General features: G+C 37.2%; 1 protein-coding gene across 3 annotated transcripts in view; it reads right to left on the reverse strand.

Moving 5' to 3' along the window:
* Nucleotides 1-25942, reverse strand: part of ACBD6 (acyl-CoA binding domain containing 6) — a 210067-nt gene that overhangs the window by 117533 nt on the left and 66592 nt on the right. For all 3 annotated transcript variants that reach the window (XR_011247789.1, XR_011247790.1, XM_069546199.1), the window contains exons 4-5: nucleotides 25706-25788; nucleotides 2749-2854 (exon numbers count right to left, since the gene is read on the reverse strand). Coding sequence is in view for 1 of the 3 variants with exons in the window: in XM_069546199.1 (XP_069402300.1) it covers nucleotides 2749-2854; nucleotides 25706-25788 (189 nt within the window). In the remaining 2 variants the exon portion in view is untranslated. The remainder of the gene's footprint in view (nucleotides 1-2748; nucleotides 2855-25705; nucleotides 25789-25942) is intronic.

Below are 25942 nucleotides of genomic sequence, written 5' to 3' on the forward strand. Positions count from 1 at the left end.
CAAGTTTATTACAAAACCTAAAACTGCTCTGCTCTTAAAAAAAAAATTTAAGTCTTAGAAAAAAGAATTAAGTGATTTCTTCATTATATCATCATCCTTCATTCATATTATTCGCTAAGGACAATTAAGACATTTATTGATGTCTTGGTGTATGTGTTTCAGGTACTAAGTCCTTTATATACATTAACTCATTTAATATGACATTTCTGACACAGGTACTATTCTCATTTTACACACTAGGAAACTGGGACAGAATAAACTTGAAAGGTCATACAGCCAGGAAGTGACAGTACTAGTCCTTGACCCCAGGTAGTCCAGCTCGTCACCGTTATACATACTGCTTCTGCTTATCCACTCATTCTATCATTCATTAATTCACAATTCATCAAATCTTTATTGAGCATGTGGGATGTGTCAAGAGCTCTGACAGAAACATTTTCAACAAGGAAGTTCTCAAAACATTTACCTTTCCCAGGAAACTACTGAAGGCAATGCACCCTCAAAACCAGGAAATGAATAAAAGAGGAAGCTACAGGAGGAGACACTCCAGCAAAACAGAAGTAAACGATTGAAGGTGAAGACCTACGGTCCAGGAAACAGAAAAATCCAGAAGAAAGGGGAAGAGGATTCCGAGGACAGTGGGAAAACGTGATGCTAGAAGGACATCTGTGCGAGAGGCCGAGACAGCAACCAGTCCAGACTAGAGACGAAGAAGGATGAAGGAAGGAAGGAAGGTTCCAGAGGGATACTCCTAAAGGAAAAAAAAGGAAAAGCATGGGATTGACTGCATGAGAAGACCTCTATTGGGCAAATTGAGGGAAGAGTTAATAGGAACTTAGAAGACCAAGAAAAGTATAAAAGCAAATAGAGGCCACTATTTAAGAAAAACAAAATGCTGTACCATAGAATGTAGACTGCATTATTCATGATTACATAATTTACTCACTCACTTTTTACCTTTGCCTTGCTTCCCTATAATCAGAGCAGACTTCCTATTACACTGACCTGGGTCTTGGCCTTGTGACTTGTTTTAGACAAAGGAAAACAGGGAGACGTGACACACACTACAGTCAAGGGAAGCTTTGAATGTATTTGTGGGATCTGGTTCTGTCTGCCCCACCTAGGGTCTATCCGCTGGGATGAGACCTCAAATGAGAACAGGGGAAATCAAGATGGACTGAGCACAAACAAGGCTGGTAGAACCCAGCAGAGTTGCAACTGGCTCCAAGCCTTTTGAAACATGAACAATAAATAAATGTTGTTAGCTACTGAAGGTTTTCTTTTTTTGCTATAGCAAAAGTTGACTAATACATATAGTACAGTCCATAGCTCAGCAAACAATATTTATATCGTCATAATAATATAGTATGGATGAGAGAGTTGGACTGTGAAGAAGGCTGAGCACCAAAGAATTGATGCTTTTGAACTGTGGTGTTAGAGAAGACTCTTGAGAGTCCCTTGGACTGCAAGGAGATCCAACCAGTCCATTCTGAAGGAGATCAGCCCTGGGTGTTCTTTGGAAGGAATGATGCTAAAGCTGAAACTCCAGTACTTTGGCCACCTCATGCGAAGAGTTGACTCACTGGAAATCACTCTGATGCTGGGAGGAATTGGGGGCAGGAGGAGAAGGGGACAACAGAGGATGAGATGGCTGGATGGCATCACTGACTCAATGGACACGAGTCTGAGTGAACTCTGGGAGTTGGTGATGGACAGGGAGGCCTGGCGTGCTGTGATTCATGGGGTCACAAAGAGTCAGACACGACTGAGTGACTGAACTGAACTGAATAATATAGTTACATTATAACCATATTATAATTGACTATATTACATAATTATACTATAATTTGTAACAATAATAAAAACATTGATACAATAGAGATTCAAGAAGAAAACTGAAACTAAAAGCTGTGATCATAACTTTTGTTAAGAGAGTGAGGAGCGAGAGATGGGACCAGATCACTGGTCTTCCTCTACGGTAGAATTACAGTCTTACATTTTCAGTTCCAGATGTCTGTGAAAACATATTACAGGAAAGATGTTGCCTAAAAGAGAGATGGAGAAGGCGAAGGCAGCCCACTCCAGTACTCTTGCCTAGAAAATCCCATGGACAGAGGAGCCCAGTGGGCTGTGGTCCATGGGGTCGCGAAGAGTCAGACACGACTGAGCGACTTCCCTTTCACTTTTCACTTTTATGCATTGGAGAAGGAAATGGCAACCCACTCCAGTGTTCTTGCCGGGAGAATCCCAGGGACAGGAGAGCTCGGTGGGCTGCTGTCTATGGGGTCACACAGAGTCGGACACGACTGAAGTGACTTAGCAGCAGCAGCAGCAAAAGTGAGATAATATTAAAGGCTAACCTGTACAGAGAGCTCTCATTTAATACAGAAGTCAATTATCTACTCTATACATTATCTATTGCCACCTTTGATTGAAGATGGTCATTTCAATCATCTTTACTGCATTATCACAGAATGAGAAAAATGATTCAAAAAAAGAAAAATGATTCAAAGTGATTAGCAAATTTTGCTTCTTTTTTCAACAACTATAATTCAGGGACAGTTTAAGCTCAATATGTGAACAGTTTTATTCACAAAACAAATCAATAAATAATGTATTTTACAAAATAATTTAGTATAGAATCCCTTTAAATAGTGGACCTGCATTGAAATAACTAGACTGACCAAGATTTTGACAGTTTTCTAGAAATATAGTTACTGGGCAAAGGACAATATACTTGTTTCATACCTCTTCATCTTTCATATTCACATCCATGTTTTTTGTTTTGATGACTTTGGTTATATGGCCAATGTTGTTTTCCCTGCAGTAATCAAATATGTCTTTGTCTTCTTCCCTAATTGGAGTTAAAAAAAAAAAGTTTTTGTCTTAGTAGGTAACACAGAAAAGTTACATATTTTTAATACAATCTGTTTGCTGTAAACATTAGTGGAATCCGTTTTTATAAAGAATTTTCCATGAACAATAGTGGATTTTCAGTAAGACACTACATCCAATCTCTGAAAAGACTAAGGTTCTTAGCAACTATAATTACAGAGAAAAGCTTCATCTGCTTTAACAAGTTACACTAGTACACTAATAAAACATCTTGAGTAGATTTTCTCAATGCTCTTTTTCTCCCCAGTTGCTTTTACACACTGACAGGAACATATATCCTCTGACTCAGAATGTTCAACTGTAGCACTGCACTGGGAAGGTCATTTTCCATTGCCAGTATAGAGGCAGCAAGGGATCGGGACAAACTTACTACTCCCATCAGAGAAAAACAGAGTAAGTTGGTTGCTATCCGAGTTTTAAAAAATTATTCACAAATACACACACAACACACACACGAATACACATACATGCACACCAAAGTAATTTTCTTAAGGGAAAGATAATTACAGCATCACAAAATTCAGAAATCCTTCATGAGATAATACAAATAAAGACTGGGAAGCATATATACACCCGGTACTACTCTAAGTTTGGCAGTGTACTAATTCACTTACTCTTATCCGACAGCTTCACTTCACAGATAAAGAAACAGGTATGGAGACATTATATGACCTGTCAAATAGCATCACACTTATCAAAGGCAGAATAAGAGCTAAAACTCACTCAGATCAACTGATTTGGTAGACAGTCCATTTTCCTACTTTTCTATTATATCAAGAGCCACATCTTCGACTAGTAAGCTGTAATCTATTGCAGAATCGAAAGCAGAAGTTCTTGACATGAGGTCTATGAGGCCTCTAAAACAGTATACAGAATTATGTGTGCAAATGAATAATGCATTTTTATGAATGTGTTGGCAGGGAGCAGGGGGAACAGGCGGGTCGGTAGTTTCAATGAGGTCCTCAAAGGATCGGTAATTTGGAATATTAATAGTCAAACTGTCCAACATGTGGGCTTAATTTTCCAAACAGGCATAAAAGAATGCAATTTGAGTTCCAAAAATTATAACTAGTATTTCTGATAAATGTAAGGCCATAGCTTCCATTTACCAGAAATTAAAGCGCCTGACCATAGGAGGTCGCCTATCTTAAAAGCCAATAACTTTTATCCTATAAAAAGTTATTTCCCAGCCAGTGGTAATTAACTCATACCACAACCCTGTGGCATTTACTATCTAAGATTTCCTTATACAGTTGATGTATTTAATTGAGAACCTACTACATGCAAGGCACTGGGCAAGATTCTATTTATAACATAACAACAGTAAGCAAGGAACTCTGTGCTCAGTACATGTGCAGTATAGCTGAAATGATTAAAATCTATACAGTTTAAAACTGTATTTATTTTCATTTATTTATCTGGCTGCGCTGGGTCTTAGCTGCAGTATATGTGATCTCTGATCTTTAGTTGTGGCATGCAGGATCTTCCAGTTGCAGCAAGCAAACTCTTCGCTGCAGTATGTGGGATCTAGTTTCCCCACCAGGGACAGAATCTGGGCCCCCTGAATTGGCGGTATGGAGTCTTAGCTGCTGGACCACCAGAGAAGATCCCCAAATCTATACACTATTAACATAATGTGAAGCTGGATCTTTAAAAAGGCCGATCAGAATACAGTGGAGAAACAGTCCACCTTAAGCTAGAGAAAATGAGCTAAGTCTCCAGGAAAAAATCATGCTTAAAAAAAAAAAGTATGATCTCTTGAAAATGTTCATTTGCAGAAGAGAAAATGCTTTTCCAGATCATTTACTCTGGGCAGGGGTGGGAGGGAGGGTAGGAATAGAGAAGTCTTGAGACCAAAACTCCTAAAAGGATAAGTCTGATTTTTTAAATTAAGGCTTCATATAATACTATTGTAGCTATATTTAACTATCACAAAAAACACTTTCTATGAAAAAAGTGCATTCAGCATTCTGACCTGGGTATACAAGTGGCCTAGTTTCCTTCAATACAGTAACAGAGACCCCTCTAATTCAATAAACAGCAACTTCAACTGTGAGATAAAGTACTGTGCCATTTTAAGTCATAATAAAAAATACACTTCTCACCAACTGTTTTGAATAGAAAATAATGGGGAGTTGGTGGTAGGGCACAGAGAGGAAAGTATGGAGGATCCTTGGGATATAGGTTACCCTTACCCAGTAATACTGGAGGGTTATTCAGAACGAGAAAACCTTCTGGGTGGCCCTTCTTCCTTAATCCTAAATAGGCATGTACACCTATGCCATAAGCAGTAAGAAAGTAAATAAAATACAAACTTATTTAACATGTTTCTATTGCTTAATATATTCTCACTGTCTCTTAATATGTATACTTTATATCAATTATTTTGTTTTGGTATGTGAATTTTTTGTAGGTCAGGGCATTTTTTTCATCTGTATACTTGCTTTTCAACTGTAGTTTATCATTACTAAGTATGCTAGGTACATAGAAGTATTTATAAAATACTTCAGGGTAGAGTACACAATGTAAATTAAATATAAAATGGGAAAGTCAATAAAATCACCATGAATGTGTTACAAAGCTGAGTGACTAATAATTAAAAAAATTAAGTGATACTCTTGGGCTTAGTTTTTTTTTTTTTTTTCCTTTTATTTATTTATTTATTTATTTATTTAAATTTTAAAATCTTTAATTCTTACATGCATTCTCAAACATGAACCCCCCTCCCACCTCCCTCCCCATAACATCTTTCTGGGTCATCCCCATGCACCAGCCCCAAGCATGCTGCATCCTGCGTCAGACATAGACTGGCGATTCAATTCACATGATAGTATACATGTTAGAATGTCATTCTCCCAAATCATCCCACCCTCTCCCTCTCCCTCTGAGTCCAAAAGTCCGTTATACACATCTGTGTCTCTTTCCCTGTCTTGCATACAGGGTCGTCATTGCCATCTTCCTAAATTCCATATATATGTGTTAGTATACTGTATTGGTGTTTTTCTTTCTGGCTTACTTCACTCTGTATAATCGGCTCCAGTTTCATCCATCTCAACAGAACTGATTCAAATGAATTCTTTTTAACGGCTGAGTAATACTCCATTGTGTATATGTACCACAGCTTTCTTATCCATTCATCTGCTGATGGACATCTAGGTTGTTTCCATGTCCTGGCTATTATAAACAGTGCTGCGATGAACATTGGGGTACATGTGTCTCTTTCAATTCTGGTTTCCTCGGTGTGTATGCCCAGCAGTGGGATTGCTGGGTCATAAGGTAGTTCTATTTGCAATTTTTTAAGGAATCTCCACACTGTTCTCCATAGTGGCTGTACTAGTTTGCATTCCCACCAACAGTGTAGGAGGGTTCCCTTTTCTCCACACCCTCTCCAGCATTTATTGCTTGCAGATTTTTGGATCGCAGCCATTCTGACTGGTGTGAAGTGGTACCTCATTGTGGTTTTGATTTGCATTTCTCTAATAATGAGTGATGTTGAGCATCTTTTCATGTGTTTGTTAGCCATCCGTATGTCTTCTTTGGAGAAATGTCTATTTAGTTCTTTGGCCCATTTTTTGATTGGGTCGTTTATTTTTCTGGAGTTGAGCTGCATAAGTTGCTTGTATATTTTTGAGATTAGTTGTTTGTCAGTTGCTTCATTTGCTATTATTTTCTCCCATTCAGAGGGCTGTCTTTTCACCTTGCTTATAGTTTCCTTTGTTGTGCAGAAGCTTTTAATTTTAATTAGATCCCATTTGTTTATTTTTGCTTTTATTTCCAGCATTCTGGGAGGTGGATCATAGAGGATCCTGCTGTGATTTATGTCTGAGAGTGTTTTGCCTATGTTCTCCTCTAGGAGTTTTATAGTTTCTGATCTTACATTTAGATCTTTAATCCATTTTGAGTTTATTTTTGTGTGCGGTGTTAGAAAGTGATCTAGTTTCATTCTTTTACAAGTGGTTGACCAGTTTTCCCAGCACCACTTGTTAAAGAGATTGTCTTTACTCCATTGTATATTCTTGCCTCCTTTGTCAAAGATAAGGTGTCCATATGTATGTGGATTTATCTCTGGGCTTTCTATTTTGTTCCATTGATCTATATGTCTGTCTTTGTGCCAGTACCATACTGTCTTGATGACTGTGGCTTTGTAGTAGAGCCTGAAGTCAGGCAAGTTGATTCCTCCAGTTCCATTCTTCTTTCTCAAGATTGCTTTGGCTATTCGAGGTTTTTTGTATTTCCATACAAATCTTGAAATTATTTGTTCTAGTTCTGTGAAAAATGTGGCTGGTAACTTGATAGGGATTGCATTGAATTTGTAAATTGCTTTGGGTAGTATACTCATTTTCACTATATTGATTCTTCCAATCCATGAACATGGTATATTTCTCCATCTATTAGTGTCCTCTTTGATTTCTTTCATCAGTGTTTTATAGTTTTCCATATATAGGTCTTTAGTTTCTTTAGGAAGATATATTCCTAAGTATTTTATTCTTTTCGTTGCAATGGTGAATGGAATTGTTTCCTTAATTTCTTTTTCTACTTTCTCATTATTAGTGTATAGGAATGCAAGGGATTTCTGTGTGTTGATTTTATATCCTGCAACTTTACTATATTCATTGATGAGCTCTAGTAATTTTCTGGTGGAGTCTTTAGGGTTTTCCATGTAGAGGATCATGTCATCTGCAAACAGTGAGAGTTTTACTTCTTCTTTTCCAATTTGGATTCCTTTTATTTCTTTTTCTGCTCTGATTGCTGTGGCCAAAACTTCCAGAACTATGTTGAATAGTAGCGGTGAAAGTGGACACCCTTGTCTTGTTCCTGACTTTAGGGGAAATGCTTTCAATTTTTCACCATTGAGGATAATGTTTGCTGTGGGTTTGTCATAGATAGCTTTTATGATGTTGAGGTATGTTCCTTCTATTCCTGCTTTCTGGAGAGTTTTTATCATAAATGGATGTTGAATTTTGTCAAAGGCCTTCTCTGCATCTATTGAGATAATCATATGGTTTTTATTTTTCAATTTGTTAATGTGGTGAATTACATTGATTGATTTGCGGATATTGAAGAATCCTTGCATCCCTGGGATAAAGCCCACTTGGTCATGGTGTATGATCTTTTTAATGTGTTGTTGGATTCTGATTGCTAGAATTTTGTTGAGGATTTTTGCATCTATGTTCATCAGAGATATTGGCCTGTAGTTTTCTTTTTTTGTGACATCTTTGTCAGGTTTTGGTATTAGGGTGATGGTGGCCTCATAGAATGAGTTTGGAAGTTTACCTTCCTCTGCAATTTTCTGGAAGAGTTTGAGGAGGATAGGTGTTAGCTCTTCTCGAAATTTTTGGTAGAATTCAGCTGTGAAGCCGTCTGAACCTGGGCTTTTGTTTGCTGGAAGATTTCTGATTACAGTATCAATTTCCGTGCTTGTGATGGGTCTGTTAAGATGTTCTATTTCTTCCTGGTTCAGTTTTGGAAAATTGTACTTTTCTAAGAATTTGTCCATTTCTTCCACGTTGTCCATTTTATTGGCATACAACTGCTGATAGTAGTCTCTTATGATCCTTTGTATTTCTGTGTTGTCTGTTGTGATCTCTCCATTTTCATTTCTAATTTTATTGATTTGATTTTTCTCTCTTTGCTTCTTGATGAGTCTGGCTAATGGTTTGTCAATTTTATTTATCCTTTCAAAGAACCAGCTTTTGGCTTTGTTGATTTTTGCTATGGTCTCTTTTGTTTCTTTTGCATTTATTTCTGCCCTAATTTTTAAGATTTCTTTCCTTCTACTAACTCTGGGGTTCTCCAACTCTTCCTTTTCTAGTTGCTTTAGTTGTAGAGTTAGGTTATTTATTTGACTTTTTTCTTGTTTCTTGAGGTATGCCTGTATTGCTATGAACTTTCCTCTTAGCACTGCTTTTATAGTGTCCCACAGGTTTTGGGTTGTTGTGTTTTCATTTTCATTAGTTTCTATGCATATTTTGATTTCTTTTTTGATTTCTTCTGTGATTTGTTGGTTATTCAGAAGTGTGTTGTTCAACCTCCATATGTTGGAATTTTTAATAGTTTTTCTCCTGTAATTGAGATCTAATCTTAATGCATTGTGGTCAGAAAAGATGCTTGGAATGATTTCGATTTTTTTGAATTTATCAAGTTTAGATTTATGGCCCAGGATGTGATCTATCCTGGAGAAGGTTCCATGAGCACTTGAAAAAAAGGTGAAATTCGTTGTTTTGGGGTGAAATGTCCTATAGATATCAATTAGGTCTAACTGATCTAATGTATCATTTAAAGTTTGCGTTTCTTTGTTAATTTTCTGTTTAGTTGATCTGTCCATAGGTGTGAGTGGGGTATTAAAGTCTCCCACTATTATTGTGTTATTGTTGATTTCCCCTTTCATACTTGTTAGCATTTGTCTTACATATTGCGGTGCTCCTATATTGGGTGCATATATATTTATAATTGTTATATCTTCTTCTTGGATTGTTCCTTTGATCATTATGTAGTGGCCTTCTTTGTCTCTTTTCACAGCCTTTGTTTTAAAGTCTATTTTATCGGATATGAGTATTGCCACTCCTGCTTTCTTTTGGTCTCTATTCGCGTGGTATATCTTTTTCCATCCCTTCACTTTCAGTCTGTATGTGTCCCTTGTTTTGAGGTGGGTCTCTTGTAAGCAGCGTATAGACGGGTCTTGTTTTTGTATCCATTCTGCCAGTCTTTGTCTTTTGGTTGGGGCGTTCAACCCATTTACGTTTAAGGTAATTATTGATAAGTATGATCCCGTTGCCATTTACTTTATTGTTTTGGGTTCGGGTTTATACACCCTTTTCGTGTTTCCTGTCTAGAGGATATCCTTTAGAATTTGTTGGAGAGCTGGTTTGGTGGTGCTGAATTCTCTCAGCTTTTGCTTGTCTGTAAAGCTTTTGATTTCTCCTTCGTATTTGAATGAGATCCTTGCTGGGTACAGTAATCTGGGCTGTAGGTTATTGTCTTTCATCACTTTAAGTATGTCTTGCCATTCCCTCCTGGCCTGAAGAGTTTCTATTGACAGATCAGCTGTTATCCTTATGGGAATCCCCTTGTGTGTTATTTGTTGTTTTTCCCTTGCTGCTTTTAATATTTGTTCTTTGTGTTTGATCTTTGTTAATTTGATTAATATGTGTCTTGGGGTGTTTCGCCTTGGGTTTATCCTATTTGGGACTCTCTGTGTTTCTTGGACTTGGGTGATTATTTCCTTTCCCATTTTAGGGAAGTTTTCAACTATTATCTCCTCAAGGATTTTCTCATGATCTTTCTTTCTGTCTTCTTCTTCTGGGACTCCTATAATTCGAATGTTGGAGCGTTTCATATTGTCCTGGAGGTCTCTGAGATTGTCCTCGTTTCTTTTAATTCGTTTTTCTTGTTTCCTCTCTGATTCATTTATTTCTACCATTCTATCTTCTATTTCACTAATCCTATCTTCTGCCTCCGTTATTCTACTATTTGTTGCCTCCAGAGTGTTTCTGATCTCATTTATTGTGTTATTCATTATATTTTGACTCTTTTTTATTTCTTCTAGGTCCTTGTTAAACCTTTCTTGCATCTTCTCCATCCTTGTCTCTAGGCTATTTATCTGTGTTTCCATTTTGATTTCAAGATTTTGGATCATTTTCACTATCAATATTCGGAATTCCTTCTCCGGTAGATTCCCTACTTCTTCCTCTTTTGTTTGGTTTGGTGAGCAACTCTCCTGTTCCTTTACCTGCTGAGTATTCCTCTGTCTCTTCATCTTGGTTATATTGCTGCGTTTGGGGTGGCCTTTTTATATTCTGATAATTTGTGGAGTTCTCTTTATTATGGAGCTTCCTCACTTTGGGTGGGGTTCTATCAGTGGCTTGTCAAGGTTTCCTGGTTAGGGAGGTTTGTGTTGGAGTTTTGGTGGGTGGAGCTGGGTTTCTTCTCTCTGGAGTGCAGTGGAGTGACCCGTAATGGGTTATGAGACATCAAAGGTTTTGGGATAATTTTGAGCTGCCTGTATATTGAGGCTCAGGGGAGTGTTCCTGTGTTGCTGGAGAATTTGGGTGGTATGTCTTGTTTTGGAACTTGTTGGCCCTTGGGTGGAGCTTGGTTTCGGTGTAGGTATGAAGGCATTTGATGAGCTCCTATTGCTTAATGTTCCCTGAATTCAAGAGTTCTCTAATGTTTTCAGGCTTTGGGTTTAAGCTTCCTGCTTCTGGTTTTCAGTTTTATTTTTACAGTAGCCTCTAGACTTCTCCATCTATACAGCACTGATGATAAAACATCTAGGTTAAAGATGAAAAGTTTCTCCACATTGAGGGACACTCAGAGAGGTTCACTGAGTTACAAGGAGAAGAGAAGATGGAGGGGGTAGTTAGAGGTAACTGGAATGAGATGCGGTGAGATCAAGAGAGGAGAGAGCAAGCTAGCCAGTAGTCACTTCCTTATGTGCGCTCTATAGTCTGGACCGCTCAGAGGTATTTACAGAGTTATACGGGGAAGAGGAGAGGGAGGAAGTAGACAGAGGTGACCAGGAGGATAAGAGAGAGGAATGAGTAGGAGAGAGACAAATCCTGCCAGTAACCAGTTCCTTAGGTGTTCTCTACCGTCTGGAACACACAGAGATTCACAGAGTTGGATAGAGAAGAGATGGGGGAGAAAAGAGACAGAGGCCACCTGGTGGAGAAAAAGGAGAGGCCAGAGGAGGAGAGAGTGGTCAAGCCAGTAATCTCGCTCTCAGGTAAACTTGGGTAGTGAAGTTTGGGTTTTTAAATGTACAAAATTGACAGCAAAAACCTAAGAGCAAAGATTAAAAATCTGGAGTAGAGTTTGGATTTTCAAAGATACAATATTAAAGAAAAGCAGAAGGAAAAAGGAAGAAAGAGAGAGAAAAAAAAAAAGAATTATTAAAAAACAAACAGAAAAAAAAAAAAAACCAACAACCATCCAAAGAGTATATATGGTGTTTGCCTTAAAAAAAAAAAAAAAGTCTTTTTTTTTAAAATAGTAATACTAGGTTATAGAAATAAAAATTAGAGGAGAAATAGAAGACTTAACAATTAAAAAAAAGCTCGGAAAAAAATGGAAAAAAAAAAGCAAAAAGCAAAAAAAAAAAAGAATGATTTTAAAAATATTAAAAAATTAAAAATATATCTGGCTCTTCTCTGATGTTATGGGCCGTGTGGGCTCACTTCCAAGGTGGTTCCCTCTGTTTAACTTCTTCTGTTTGCTGGTTTTTAGGCTCACTAGTTCAGTCGCGCTGTGGGGAGGGGGGATGCTGTTTTTGAAGACAATGGTCTGCTTTTCTGGTTGCCTGATGTCCTCTGCCAGCCTACAGAAGTTGTTTTGTGGAGTTTGCTCGGCGTTGAAATGTTCTTTTGAGGAATTTGTGAGGGAGAACGTGATCTTCCCGTCCTATTCCTCCGCCATCTTTCCCTCCCCTCCTCTTGGGCTTAGTTTTTAAATAGAGTTATCTAACACCAAGTCATGCATGTTTTGACTAGCATGCCAGCAACCAAGCTGTCTTTATACAATGTCACCACCTAGCGGTCAAAATGGAGAAACATCAGAAGCAACATTTTTGTGTATCTTGCCCACAACAAGATTATATACAATATACAAATCTAATTCTTTTTCCCTCTGTATTTCCCAGTTAATGCAGTCTTCCACAGGAAATTTTTCTCTGTACTTACATGAAATGACATGTGCAAACCAAATATAGCAGAGCCTTAAAATATGTTAGTGCCCTTCTACATCTTCTCACTTTATCTTCTCTTTTGATGCTTACCAGTTACCTTTCTCCTTTTCTCTGCTGAATGTGATAAAATTATCATATCCATCCTCCACAGATGAGTATGAGTTATTTCATGAATACCCCCAAGAATGTCCCACATTATCCATAGCACAAGATAGCAAGACTCTCTTGAGATTACTCCAAATTTCCTAAAATTGACAAGAAATGCATTTATCTGAATGAAAACACACACACACTTTCTTTGACATTCTTTTGAAGTGTAAGGGCACGTACTCAAGGAAGAGAGGGATGATGTTTAAGTATGGTTGTCTTTCATCAGTTACAGGAAGATGAGATTCTTGCTCACACCTAAAAATGCTATCTGCACCACTTTCTACAAAGACTGCATTTTCCTATCAAAAGACTATTTCAGATAGTTAGGTTTCATGGCGAGCCATCTAAAGTCTACTTACTTTTCACTGACCTTATAGAATTAAAAAATGCATTTATGGGATAAACTCAGATATCTAACTATTAAATAGATACATTCAGTAAATATTTCAACTCATTGTATTTATCAAGCAACTGGCAATCAGATATTAAAACAGTATTCCAATAGATAATTAAAATTTATTGAATGAATGAAAACACAAAGACGACCTTACACATATACTTTAAAATCAAGATCAGAATTTTTTTAAGTAAACTTTCTATTTCAAGACAACTGAAGATTCACGTGTAGCTGTAGGAAATAATATAGAGAGCTGGTACTGTTTTCCCAATTTTCCTCAATGGTAGCATGCTCATATGTTTTTTAAAAAATGGATTATCAGCACCATTTTTTCTAGAAAAATGGTATTGACAAACCTGTTCGCAGTGCAGGAATAGAGATGCAGACACAGAGAATGGATACGTGGCAACAGGGAGGCAAGGAGAGAGTCGGCACTGACATATACACACGGTCACGTACAAACAGCGAGTGGGAAGCTGCCGTATAGCACAGGGGGCTCAGCCTGGTGCTCTGTGACAGCCTGAGGGGGGAGGCAGGTGGGAAGGAGGCTCAAGAGAAAGGGGGTATATGTATACTTATAGCTGATTCATGCTGTTGTACAGCAGAAACCAACACAACATTGTAAAGCAGTTATATTCCAATTAAAATACATGAACAAATGGATTGCTGTTATAGTATTTAGATTCTGTTGGATACATCTAAATGAATGTTTATTTTAAAATTCCATTATTTACAAAATGTCAGAAATTATGCCCTTTGCAATTATTTAAACTTTTAAATAAAAATTTTAGATGTTGGGACTTGCCTGGTGGTATAGCGGTTAAGAATCCGCCAGCCAATGCGGGGGACACGGGTTCAATCCTTGGTCCGGGAACTAAGATCCCACATGCCACAGGGCAATAAGTTTGTGTGCCACAACTACTGAACCCTCAAGCCGCAATCACTGGAGCCCACACACCCTAGAGCCCAGGCTCCTCAATAAGAGAAGCTACCACAATGAGAAGCCTGCACACGGCAAATAGGCAGTAGACCCACTCGCTGCAACTAGAGAAAGTCCACATGCAGTGATGAAGACCTAGCACAGCTAAAGAAAATGATTAAAAAACATTTCAGAAGGTGTCATAAAAATATAAAAGGGAACTGCTGCTGATGCTGCTAAGTTGCTTCAGTCGTGTCCAACTCTGCGCGACCCCATGGACGGCAGCCCACCAGGCTCCCCCGTCCCTGGGATTCTCCCGGCAAGAACACTGGAGTGGGTTGCCATTTCCTTCTCCAATGCAAGAAAGTAAAAAGTGAAAGTGAAGTTGCTCAGTCGTGTTGATTCTCCATGACCCCATGGACTACAGCCTACCAGGCTCCTTTGTCCATGGGATTTTCCAGACAAGAGTACTGGAGTGGGTTGCCATTGCCTCAGCCCCCCAAAATAAAGTCTGTCACTGTTTCCACTGTTTCCCCATCTACTTGCCATGAAGTGATGGGGCTGGATGCTATGATCTTAGTTTTCTGAATGTTGAACTTTAAGCCAACTTTTTCACTTTCCTCTTTCACTTTCATCCAGAGGCTCTTCAGTTCAACAGTCTTCCAAAATCCTTATAGGAACTACGTCAATATTCTATAAAGTAGAGGCCCAAAGCAAAGAATGAGCCACTCAACCAACGATGAGCAAAGGCGGCATCACAGAAGAGCTGACATTACAGCCTAGGCTTGAAGAATATACTGACAAACCAGCTAAGTGACTAAAGGATCTTGAAGAACAGAATAAAAGGAACAGAGAGAAAGTGAAGTCGCTCAGTCATATCCGACTCTTTGCGACCCCATGGACTGTGGCCTGTCAGGCTCCTCTGTCCATGGGGTTTTCCAGGCAAGAATACTGGAGTGGGTTGCCATTTCCTTCTCCAGGGAATCTTCCCAATACAGGGATCAAACGTGGGTCTCCTGCACTGCACCAAGTAATAACTTTTACCAAGTAATAAGTATTTTCTGACTGGGTTACATATGCAGTATATTTAGTTCTGAAGTGAAATTGCTCAGTCGTGTCCGACTCTTTGCGGCCCCATGGACAGTAGCCTGCACCAGGCTCCTCCGTCCATGGGATTTTCCAGGCAAGAGTACTGGAGTGGGTTCCTGACCCAGGGATCGAACCCAGGTCTCCTACATTGATAGACAGATGCTTTACCATCTGAGCCACCAGGGGACCTATTTAGTCCTAGGACCAGAAAATTGTTAAAAGCCTCAAATAAAAAGTTCTATTTACTATCTTACATATGTTGATGAGAGTTCCTTCAAATGAAACCACTTACATTTTTAACATATTTTTCTCATATTTTTCCAAGCAAACAATAACAAAGAAGAGATCAATGCCCCAGGTACTTCTTATAGATAACTTGTTATACTGGAAAGGTTATTTAGGCATAAATTATATTAAAAAAAAAACCAACTAGTTACTAAAAATGCATTTTCACCTGTTAAAACCTGCTTAACTCTAAAAAAGTTGATTGAAAATTTCTGATACTTTAAGTGTCCATAAGAAAAATGTAGTTCAGTTCTGATCAATCCCTCTAAAACCAGTGCCCACATCAGAAAAATCTATAGAATCTCTTGGCTACAGAGATGAGTTACATTCTCAACCATTAAGGTAAGTCTAAAATCAATAAAAACAATTAATCTAAGGGAAACATCATCATCAGTATATTGATAAATGAAAGAGTACAGTCTCTAATTATACCAGTGAAGCACATTTTTAAAAACACTAAATGGAAAAGAAATTTAATTAAAAAAATGTAAACTGAAGATACTCACTATATTAATATAATAACAACTATCAAATTCAATTTCAGTAATTGGAGATTACAATGATTCCTCAAACATCTCAGAAGCAATACGGTGTAGCACTTAAGAGCAGAATTACTAACCTTGTGACCTTGGGCAAGTAACCTAACCTCTTTGAGCCTCAGTTTCCTCATCTGTAAAACAGGGATATTTACAATACCTACATCTCATAGGATCATTCTGAAGATTAAGTGGAATAATATATATACAAAACACATGCAGTATGGTTACTAACATATAATAAGTGATCAATGTATGCTAGCTGACATTATTACTAGCTTAAGATTTTAGCATATGTTGTAAAGTGGGATCATTTTTCATACTCTTATATAATACTCTCAATCAATTCACCCAACAAATATTAATTGAACCTTCAAGGAAATAAAATAGGCCAACTGGTTGGAGCAAAGTGAACAACTGGGAAGGGGAAAATTGGCATTAGATGAGATGGTGAGGGGCCCTGCAAGACAGGTTAAGGATTTTAAAATTCTATCCTAAGTGTTATGGGAAATCATTAAAGGGTTTTAAGCAGGAAAGTGATTGGAGATTTGATTTATAAATCTGGAGGAGACAGCAAGGGAAGTGAGGAATCCAGTTTGCAAATCATTCTGTAGTGTCCTGGCCAAGAGATGTAGAATAGTGATAATGCAAAAGGTGTGATAGCGGCAATAATGAGAGGCAGTGAATTTGCATTATTCTGAATATGAAGAAACAGAATTTCTGATGTGTTAGAAGATGAGAAAGAGGGTAGACCGATGTCCACGCCTAGGAATGGCATACTTTACATGATACACTGTTAAAAATATTTATCTAATGAAGATATAAAATTTTGTATTAGGTAAAAATTGAAAAGTAGAACCATGTAAATCATGTAATAATGTCTTTTTTATACAGAATTAAAACTTCAATAAACACCAGCATTTATTAATATATACAATGCAATTAGCAAAGACTTCATAAATTGCAAAGCAATGAAATGAACCAAAATTGCTTGCTTTCAGCATTGAGAGAATAGCTGATAACAATTCAATGATAAGATGACTTTGTCCATCACACAAAACTGACATCTTTGCTAACACTTTTAAGATATCTTTCTTTAATATATCTGTAAAGCATTTAGCAGAAGAGAACATTTATTTACATTATCTACAATACATACGACTAGCTTTTATTATAACAGATATAGTACATCCATAACTAATGTGTCTTTATACTTGTGAGCGCGCACAAACACACACACACACTAAACTTGGTAAGACTTAAGCAAGACTAAGTGCCTAGCATTTCAAAGGTACTACATATGGATAAGGATATAAGAAAAAGAGAAGGAAAAGATTAGAAGAAGGAAGAGACAGAAAAAGAACAAAGTGGGGGAAAGGATGATGGGGAAGGAAAAAGAAAGAAGAGAGGCGGAGAGGACAAGATGATGGTTTTAGTTGATTAATGACCTCCTGTTCAGAAAGGGCTGTTGATCTGCAAACAGGTGGACTTGCCTATATGCTTGGTTGGCATCATGGCACTGAGCACACAGGAGCTAAATAAAGCACTAAGGAAGGGGTGAATATGAGAGCCAGGAGACTCTTACAACAGTTACTGTTTATGTCAAGACCTGCTCGTCCCAAGGGACCCATTTTCACATAATCTATAATTATCTCTTCGCTTTAATCGCCTTGTCATTCCTGAGGCTCTCATGGGCACTGGAAGAGGAAAAGCTCATTAACTAAACCTTTTCTCCTCTCTCCAGCCACCCATGGCTTTTAATTGCTTGGTGTGTTATTATCTAGGAGTGCAACTGGGATCATTTTCATAAGAAAGGGAGGTAGAGAGGAGGAAGGGAGCCATGAGTCCCTGAGGTATGCACCACAGACAAACCTTTGCTTTCTCAATTATTTATGCCAGCTGAGGTTTTACAGGCTGAATAAATCCATAACTCAAGTTCATTCTGAGCAATCACATTCTCAAGGGAGAGTTGCCCACTTGCCTAGACACACTTGTGTAGTCCTCAAAGAATAAGCAGAATGTAACAAGACATATGTCATCCAATTTATCACCTATCACCAAAGTGTTAACACAATGTTGATCCTAGGCAACACAGTGAAATAGGGAAGAGTTTCATTACTAACTACCAGGAGAATCTTTTTGGTGCTAACAGCCATATCAGTGGGACAGTATTATCCCAGAGTTACATAGCCTACTGAAAGCATAAAAATTCAAATACTCAACTTTTTAAGTACAAAATATGTGTAATGCATACTCTGGATGCTTCAGAGTCTTAAATAGATTTTGTTAAAAGCTAATAACAATGTGAAGCTTTGAATAAATAACTACATGGAATTTCATACTATTTGGTTGTATAAATCACTTATAATAAAACCGTATATGCTGTAGCTTTTTCTCCAATCACATCTCTTTCAGGAAAATTTTAGAGTACAATCTATGTATAAGTGACTGGCTTTTACATTAGTTTTATTCCAGTTCATATTTTCACCAGAAATATAAAATTAAAGCATAAAATTAGCACCTTTATTCTAGTTTTTTTTTTTTAAATATATATATACTTACAGTCTACCACTTTAGAATCAGGGCTAGAGAGCAACTAATGAAAAAAATATTTCTAAAATATTTTCAGAATCTATTATAGGTTAAAAATTTTAACTTTATAAGTCAATGATGAAAGCATCTCTTTAGAATTCTACAGGCTTTTTTGTCTGACCACTGCAGTGACCTCTGGTATTTTCTGCCAAAACAGTTCATTTGTCTCACAGAACAACTAATCAATTCCAGAGCCCATCAATCATTTTAGTTGTATACTGGTCTGGTCTTACTTAGAGAAGGTCCAGATGGCTGCCTGTGTAAGTGGGATTAATAAAATTCTGACAGATTACGTAGCATCAAACTACAGAATATAACAAGGAAGATCAAATCTTATTGCAGGGTGGGTTGGATATTGTACATGTTTCATTTGTTGTATTTTTAAACCATGCCCTAAGTTCTCACTTTATGTGCTAACTTCTAGGTAAAACCCTCTCAGTTATATAAGTCACTGAAAGTGATTACTTGTTAGTGAGTCAGTATATGCATTGCAGAAGCACCTGACTCTTTGCAAAGCCTTATCCTTATTAACCAGAGCTTTTTTTGCCAGTCTGTAGTTTAAATGAAACACAACTGATCTCAAGACTAGAGCAACCGTGAGTCACAAGACCTGTTACTCTCTTGTTTCTATAGTTGCAAACACAGACCTCTCACTTCCTGGCTTGTCATTTTCTTCTGCAAAAGCAAACAACCTGTACCTAACTCCATAGTTAGGTCCTGACATGTGTTTTTGGCTTCTGCCATCAGTCCTGTGCCCTGGATCTCTCCTGGGGAGACTCTATGTTCATAACAATACTAATAAAAATAATAGTTACAAAGTAACCTATTTTGTGCCACATGCTATTCTAGGATGCCTTGTATAAATATTCATATAATCCACAAAAATGCCATATGAGAAAGGTAGTATAATCACCCCCACTTTAGAGATAAATAACTTGTCCAAGGTCACAGAGCTAAAAAGAGATGGAACCAGCATTTGAATTCCAGCAATTTGGTTCCATAACTTTTTGTACTTAATTAGCCTCACCTGATATCCCCTCCATTATACTACAGAACAATGAACTAGCTTCAGAATGAGAAACTGGTTTCAGGCCTGTGGAATATTAACCCAGAGATCTGTACCTATGACATTATATTGTAATTTTCTGTGACAGAGTGGAAATAAAGGTCAGAACCAAAACAGGCAGGGAGCAAGCTCAGAACTGGCCCCAGTGGCCCTTGGCTCAGAAACATTTACAATAAAACTAAAATGGGCCTTTAACTTATCACCTACAATGCATTTTCGTCAGGAAACTGCCACAACATTGGAGACCAAGCTTAGTAAATGGGCTCATTAGATAATGGTTTTCCTAATCTTCAAAAATGTGGGAAAAAATTGGAAGTTTATATATTAAAGTACTCAAAAACACATTCAAAATATATTTTAATGTTCCTTTAAAAAAACCAATGGTTCAAAAGAAAAAAAAACAATGGTTCTATAGAAGAAAGCTTTTCCTTTCATCCAAGTTTATCAATTGATGTTTCTAAAACTATAAAAGGACTCCTCCTGTCACTTTTACCTCAGTTGAACATAATTCTGCCAAGAAACCAATTAATCTCAATTAAAGAACAATTTTCTCTTGGAAAAATAAAACACCAGATAATAAATTTCACCAAAGTACAAGCAAAATTTGACTCTATAAACTTCAACAAGTAGCCTGTTTTTATTGTTGCAACTGCATTTTTAAAAATTTATTTATTTTAATTAGAGACTAGTTACCTTTCAATATTGTGGTGGTTTTTGCCATACATTGACACGAATCAGCCATGGGTGTACATGTGTCCCCATCCTGAACCCCCTCCTGCCTCCCTCCCCATCCCGTCCCTTAGGGCTGTTCCAGCGCACTGGCTTAGAGTGCCCTGTTTCATGCATCGAACTTGGACTGGTGATCTGTTTCAGTATGGTAATACACATGTTTCAATGCTATTCTCTCAAATCATCCCACCCCCTCCCTCTCGCACAAAGTCCAAAAGTCTGTTCTTTATATCTATATCTCTTTTGCTGTCTCGCATATAAGGTCATTGTTACCATCTTTCAAAATCCATATATATGTGTTAATATACTTTATTGGTGTTTCTCTTTCTGACTTACTTCACTCTGTATAACAGGCTCCAGTTTCATCCACCTCATTAGAACTGATTCAAATGTGTTCTTTTTAATAGCTGAGTAATATTCCATTGTGTATATGTACCACAGCTTTTCCATTCATCTGCTGATGGACATCTAGGTTGCTTCCATGTCCTGGCTATTATAAACAGTGCTGCGATGAACACTGGGGTACACGTGTCTCTTTCAGTTCTGGTTTCCTTGATGTGTATGCCCAGCAGTGGGATTGCTGGGTCACATGGCAGTTCTGTTTCCAGTTTTTTAAGGAATCTCCACACTGCTCTCCATAGTGGCTGTACTAGTTTGCATTCCCACCAACAATGTAAGACAAAGATCCATAAAAAAAAGAAAACTACAGGTCATTATCACTGGTGAACATAGATGCAAAAATCCTCAACAAAATTCTAGCAAACAGAATCCAACAACATATTAAAAAGATCATACATCATGACCAAGAGGGCTTTATCCCAGGGATGCAAGGATTCTTCAACATTTGCAAATCAATCAATGTGATACATCATATTAACAAACTGAAAGATAAAAAACCATATGATTGTCTCAATGGATACAGAAAAAGCCTTTAACAAAATTTAACATCCATTTATGATGAAAACCCTCCAGAAAGCAGGCATAGAAGGAACATACCTCAACATAATAAAAGCCATATATGATAAACCCACAGCAAACATTATCCTCAATGGCAAAAAATGGAAAGCATATCCCCTAAAGTCAGGAACAAGACAAGGATGCCCACTCTCACCACTACTATTCAACATAGTTTTGGAAGTTTTAGCCACAGCAATCAGAGAAGAAAAAGAAAGAAAAGGAATCCAGATTGGAAAAGAAGTAGAACCCTCACTGTTTGCAGATGACATGATCCTCTACATAGAAAATCCTGAAGACACTGCCAGAAAATTACTAGAGCTAATCAATGAATATAGTAAAGTTAGAGGATATAAAATTAATACACCAAAATCCCTTGCACTCCTATACACTAACAATGAGAAAACAGGAGGAAAATCAAGGAAGCAATTCCATTCACCATTGTGACGAAAAGAATAAAACACTTAGGAATAAGTCTACCTAAAGAAACAAAAGACCTACGTATAGAAAACTATAAAACACTGATGAAAGAAATCAAAGAAAGCAACTGCATTCTTATACTGAAGAAGCAATAGGGACTACTCTAGTCCTTTAATGGAGTAACCCAACGTTTTAGTATACAGTAGTTTTTATCATAATCTACTTTGTTATACTGGAATTCTGTTACATTACAGGATAAATTCTCTAAAATCAGAATATGACTAGTTTCTGTGATTTCTGATCTGCTGTAGTAGTAACAAAATTACTGTTTGTAATTAAAAGGAAGGCTTTCAATGGCTCTCTCACACTCATATTCCTTATTTTTTTGTATCTTAACAATATGTTCTAGAATACAAAGATTTAAATCCTATCATAAAAAGACTAATACTTAGATAACAATGAAATAAGGCCAGACTAAAAGTTTTGCCAATAACAGAGGCTCATATTTCACTCAATTAATCAATAAGGTTTATTAAACATACTCACATGTAGATACCAAAAAATACCAAAAACAAACTATTCAAAAATGAAGAAGCTAAGCAGCACAAATACCCACAATGTTTTGTCTCATTTAGACTCATATAATAGATGTGTGCTAAGCTGAATTAAAATTTCTACTTTTTGAAAATAAAGCTACATTATTTTATCATTGCTTCTCATAATCAAAATTCTAAATACTGACTTAAATCTAAGAGTGACTTCTGCAAGAATTAGGTAGAGGATAGGCAGGTAGGTTAACTTTTCCAGTTCAGTTTAACTCTATCTTAGGAATATTCTAATTACCCATATATCTACTCTCACATCAATTGGAGTACATTTGATTTGCTTTCTGTTCTGCAGAGCTACTGTGATCAGTCATGTCACTAGATATTATGAAAGAAACTGTATTCAATGTGTCATTTTGAAAAATACTAGAGTCTGGGAGCCCTTAAGGAAATCAGTATACAAAATAAAAATCACTATTTATAGATAAGTGATTGACATTATTAGAAAGTTAGTGACTTAAAAAAAAACCAAACAAAGTTTAGAAACGATATCCATTTTATTATCTAACTAGGAAAGTGGCCTGTACATTTCTTTAGAAGAAGAGGTGAGGATGGGCATGTCACAGGAAACCAAACCAGCAGCTCTGCGCTTTATGATGGGTGCTAGTACAGTCACCAAACTCTCAGCTCCATGGGGAAAGTAGCTGTGGATGCTTCCCAGGCTCTGGACAATTCTACCCTGTACCTACTAAGTTCTTGGAACTTCCCCAGTTACTGAGAATACCCAGATGGATAAAAGAGTATGCATGCTCTCTGAAGACTGAAAGTCCAGCAGAAAGGATAAATTTTTTTAAAGTATAATCCAATGTGGCGTAATGTCATAAATGCTACAACAAAGGTGTGAACAAAAGACTATGCTCACACAGAGAAAGAATGACTAACCATCCCTCCTAGAAAAATGACTCTTCAGGATTAACTGACTTAATTTGAACATTTAATAAACTTTGATTAGTAGGATTAAGGTTCTAATATGCCATTTTTTAAGAAGCTCTAAGTACAGAATATACAAATTAAGAACCCCCAAAACATGTTCTGAATCCATAAGGGTTAAGGGAAAGAAGGAGTTAAACTCGGAAAATGTTTTCTTCAACTGTGCTTCTTCAAAATTGGAGGGGCTTCTCAGTGTCCTCATGGTACCTCAAAGGAATCATGGTGGCAAACGTACTCCAGGTCAGTAGCATTCTTAAAAGGTCATCTTTATCCCCCTCAAATCTCCATCAGGCTTCCACTATCTCATCCCAAACAAACATTTAGTCTAAGTAAAAACAATGTGCTTGCTATGCAAATATATTCAAGACAGGACCCCTAGTTTTGAATCTGGTCATTAAAGTTTTTGATTCATAGGGGTATCAATAGCTTTCCTTCTAGAATGCTACCTGGGAATTCTTATTGTTACTTCCTTATGTGGTGAATAATGTCAACAACTCTTTTGAAAGAGTGAAGCATTTAGAAAGATGGTAACGATAACCCTGCATGCGAGACAGCAAAAGAGACACAGATGAACAGTCTTTTGGACTCTGTGGGAGAGGGAGAGGGTGGGATGATTTGGGAGAATGGCATTGAAACATGTATATCATATATGAAATGAATCGCCAGTCCAGGTTCGATGCATGATACTGGATGCTTGGGGCTGGTGCACTGGGATGACCCAGAGGGATGGTACGGGGAGGGAGGAGGGAGGGGGCTTCAGGATGGGGAACACATGTATACCTGTGGTGGATTCATGTTGATGTATGGCAAAACCAATACAATACTGTACAGTAATTAACCTCCAATTAAAATAAATAAATTTATATTTAAAAAAATTTTGGTACAATTTCCTCTTCATTCTCTGAAGATAGATATTTCCCTTCAATTTAGGCAAACTCAATTTCCATGTGAAAATTACAGCTCATTTATTTCATGTTAATAAGTAAGAAAAGTAAAGTTCAGATAATGCAGAAAGGGTAAGAGCATCAGAAGTTCCAATTTCGTGTTTTTGCTTGTAAAGCAACAATCTTAGAAGAATACGTCACCTGCTTTAAAGCAGGACCAAATCCTTTTCCTGATTTACAGTGTTTAAAGAAAATGAGAAGGCAACGGCACCCCACTCCAGTACTCTTGCCTGGAAACTCGCATGGATGGAGGAGCCTGGTAGGCTGCAGTCCATGGGGTCGTTAAGAGTTGGACATGACTGAGTGATTTCACTTTCACTTTTCACTTTTATGCATTGGAGAGGGAAATGGCAACCCACTCCAGTGTTCTTGCCTGGAGAATCCCAGGGACGAGGGAGCCTGATGGGCTGCTGTCTATGGGGTCGCACAGAGTCGGACATGACTATAGTGACTTAGCAGTAGCAAAGAAAATGATTGTCCAAGAAATTTCACACATAACACATAAAATTCGAAACCTTTGTTAAATAATACAAAACAACCTTTAAAAATGTTTAAATTTATCATCTTTACCATCTCTAAGTGTACAGCTTAGTAGTGTTAAGTGTATTCACATGGTTGTGCAACCAGTGTCCAAAAGTTTTTTATCTTGCAAAACTAAAACTCTACACTCATTAAACAACTCCACATTTTTGACACCCTCCAGCTCCTGACAACCATGATTCTATGGATCTGACCACTCTTGATACCTCATATAGTGGAATCACACAGTATTTATTCTTTTGTGACTGGCTTACTTCACTTAGCACAGTGACCTCAAGGTTCATCCATGTTCTAGCATGTGTCAGATTTTCCTTCCTTTTTAAGGCTGGATAATATTCCATTATATGTAATACCACATTTTCTGTATCCATTCATCATCAATGGACAATTAGGTGCCTTCTATCTTCTGCTATTGTGAACAGTGCTGTTATGAACATGGGTATGCAAATATATCTCTAAAATTCAGTTTTCAATCCTTGTGGCTACAGAGTCAGCAATAATTGCTGGATCATATGGTACTTCTTTATTTAATTTTCTGAGGATCCTTCCTACTGTTCTCCATAGTGTGCCATTTTATACTCCAAAATGATTTTTAACTTAAAACTAGAGTAAATAAACTACAAAAATTAAAGTATTCAACAGAAATAATGCTATTTTGAGGAAAACTAATATGAACAACAACCAAAATCCATAGCTTTAGATTTGAGACACAAAACCTTGCCCTGTGAATTACTTATGTGGGAGAAAGGTTATTATTTGACACTGATTCAGACACAGATTTTTAAAATTATACACATAAAAATTTATTTCCTGCTATTTATTATCCTTCTAGAGATACCACCAAATCAGTTTCATGTTAAGAAAAAGTTCTTCAAATGAGAGTTTTAAGGATTAAATGAACACACACACACATATACACACACACACATATATGTACATACTCCTATTATTAAAGACAAGAAGAGAACTTACCTGATGATTTCTTCGTGATACAGAGAACTAACAACTGGCCCACCAAAAACCGTATTTGCTTCTTTTCCTTTCTTCTCTGGTGACTGTAGGTGGGAGAAGGGGAGAGAGGTAGAAAAAAGACACGTGAATTAAAGCAGTGTACATTTACAGCAGTTAAAAAATAATACTTTGCTAAGGAACACTAAGTATTTGATGATCCATCATTTCTCCAAGTCCCTAAGTGACAATTTTAGGAGA

The sequence above is a fragment of the Ovis canadensis genome, chromosome 12 (genome assembly GCF_042477335.2).
Source record: "Ovis canadensis isolate MfBH-ARS-UI-01 breed Bighorn chromosome 12, ARS-UI_OviCan_v2, whole genome shotgun sequence".
NCBI lineage: Eukaryota > Metazoa > Chordata > Mammalia > Artiodactyla > Bovidae > Ovis > Ovis canadensis.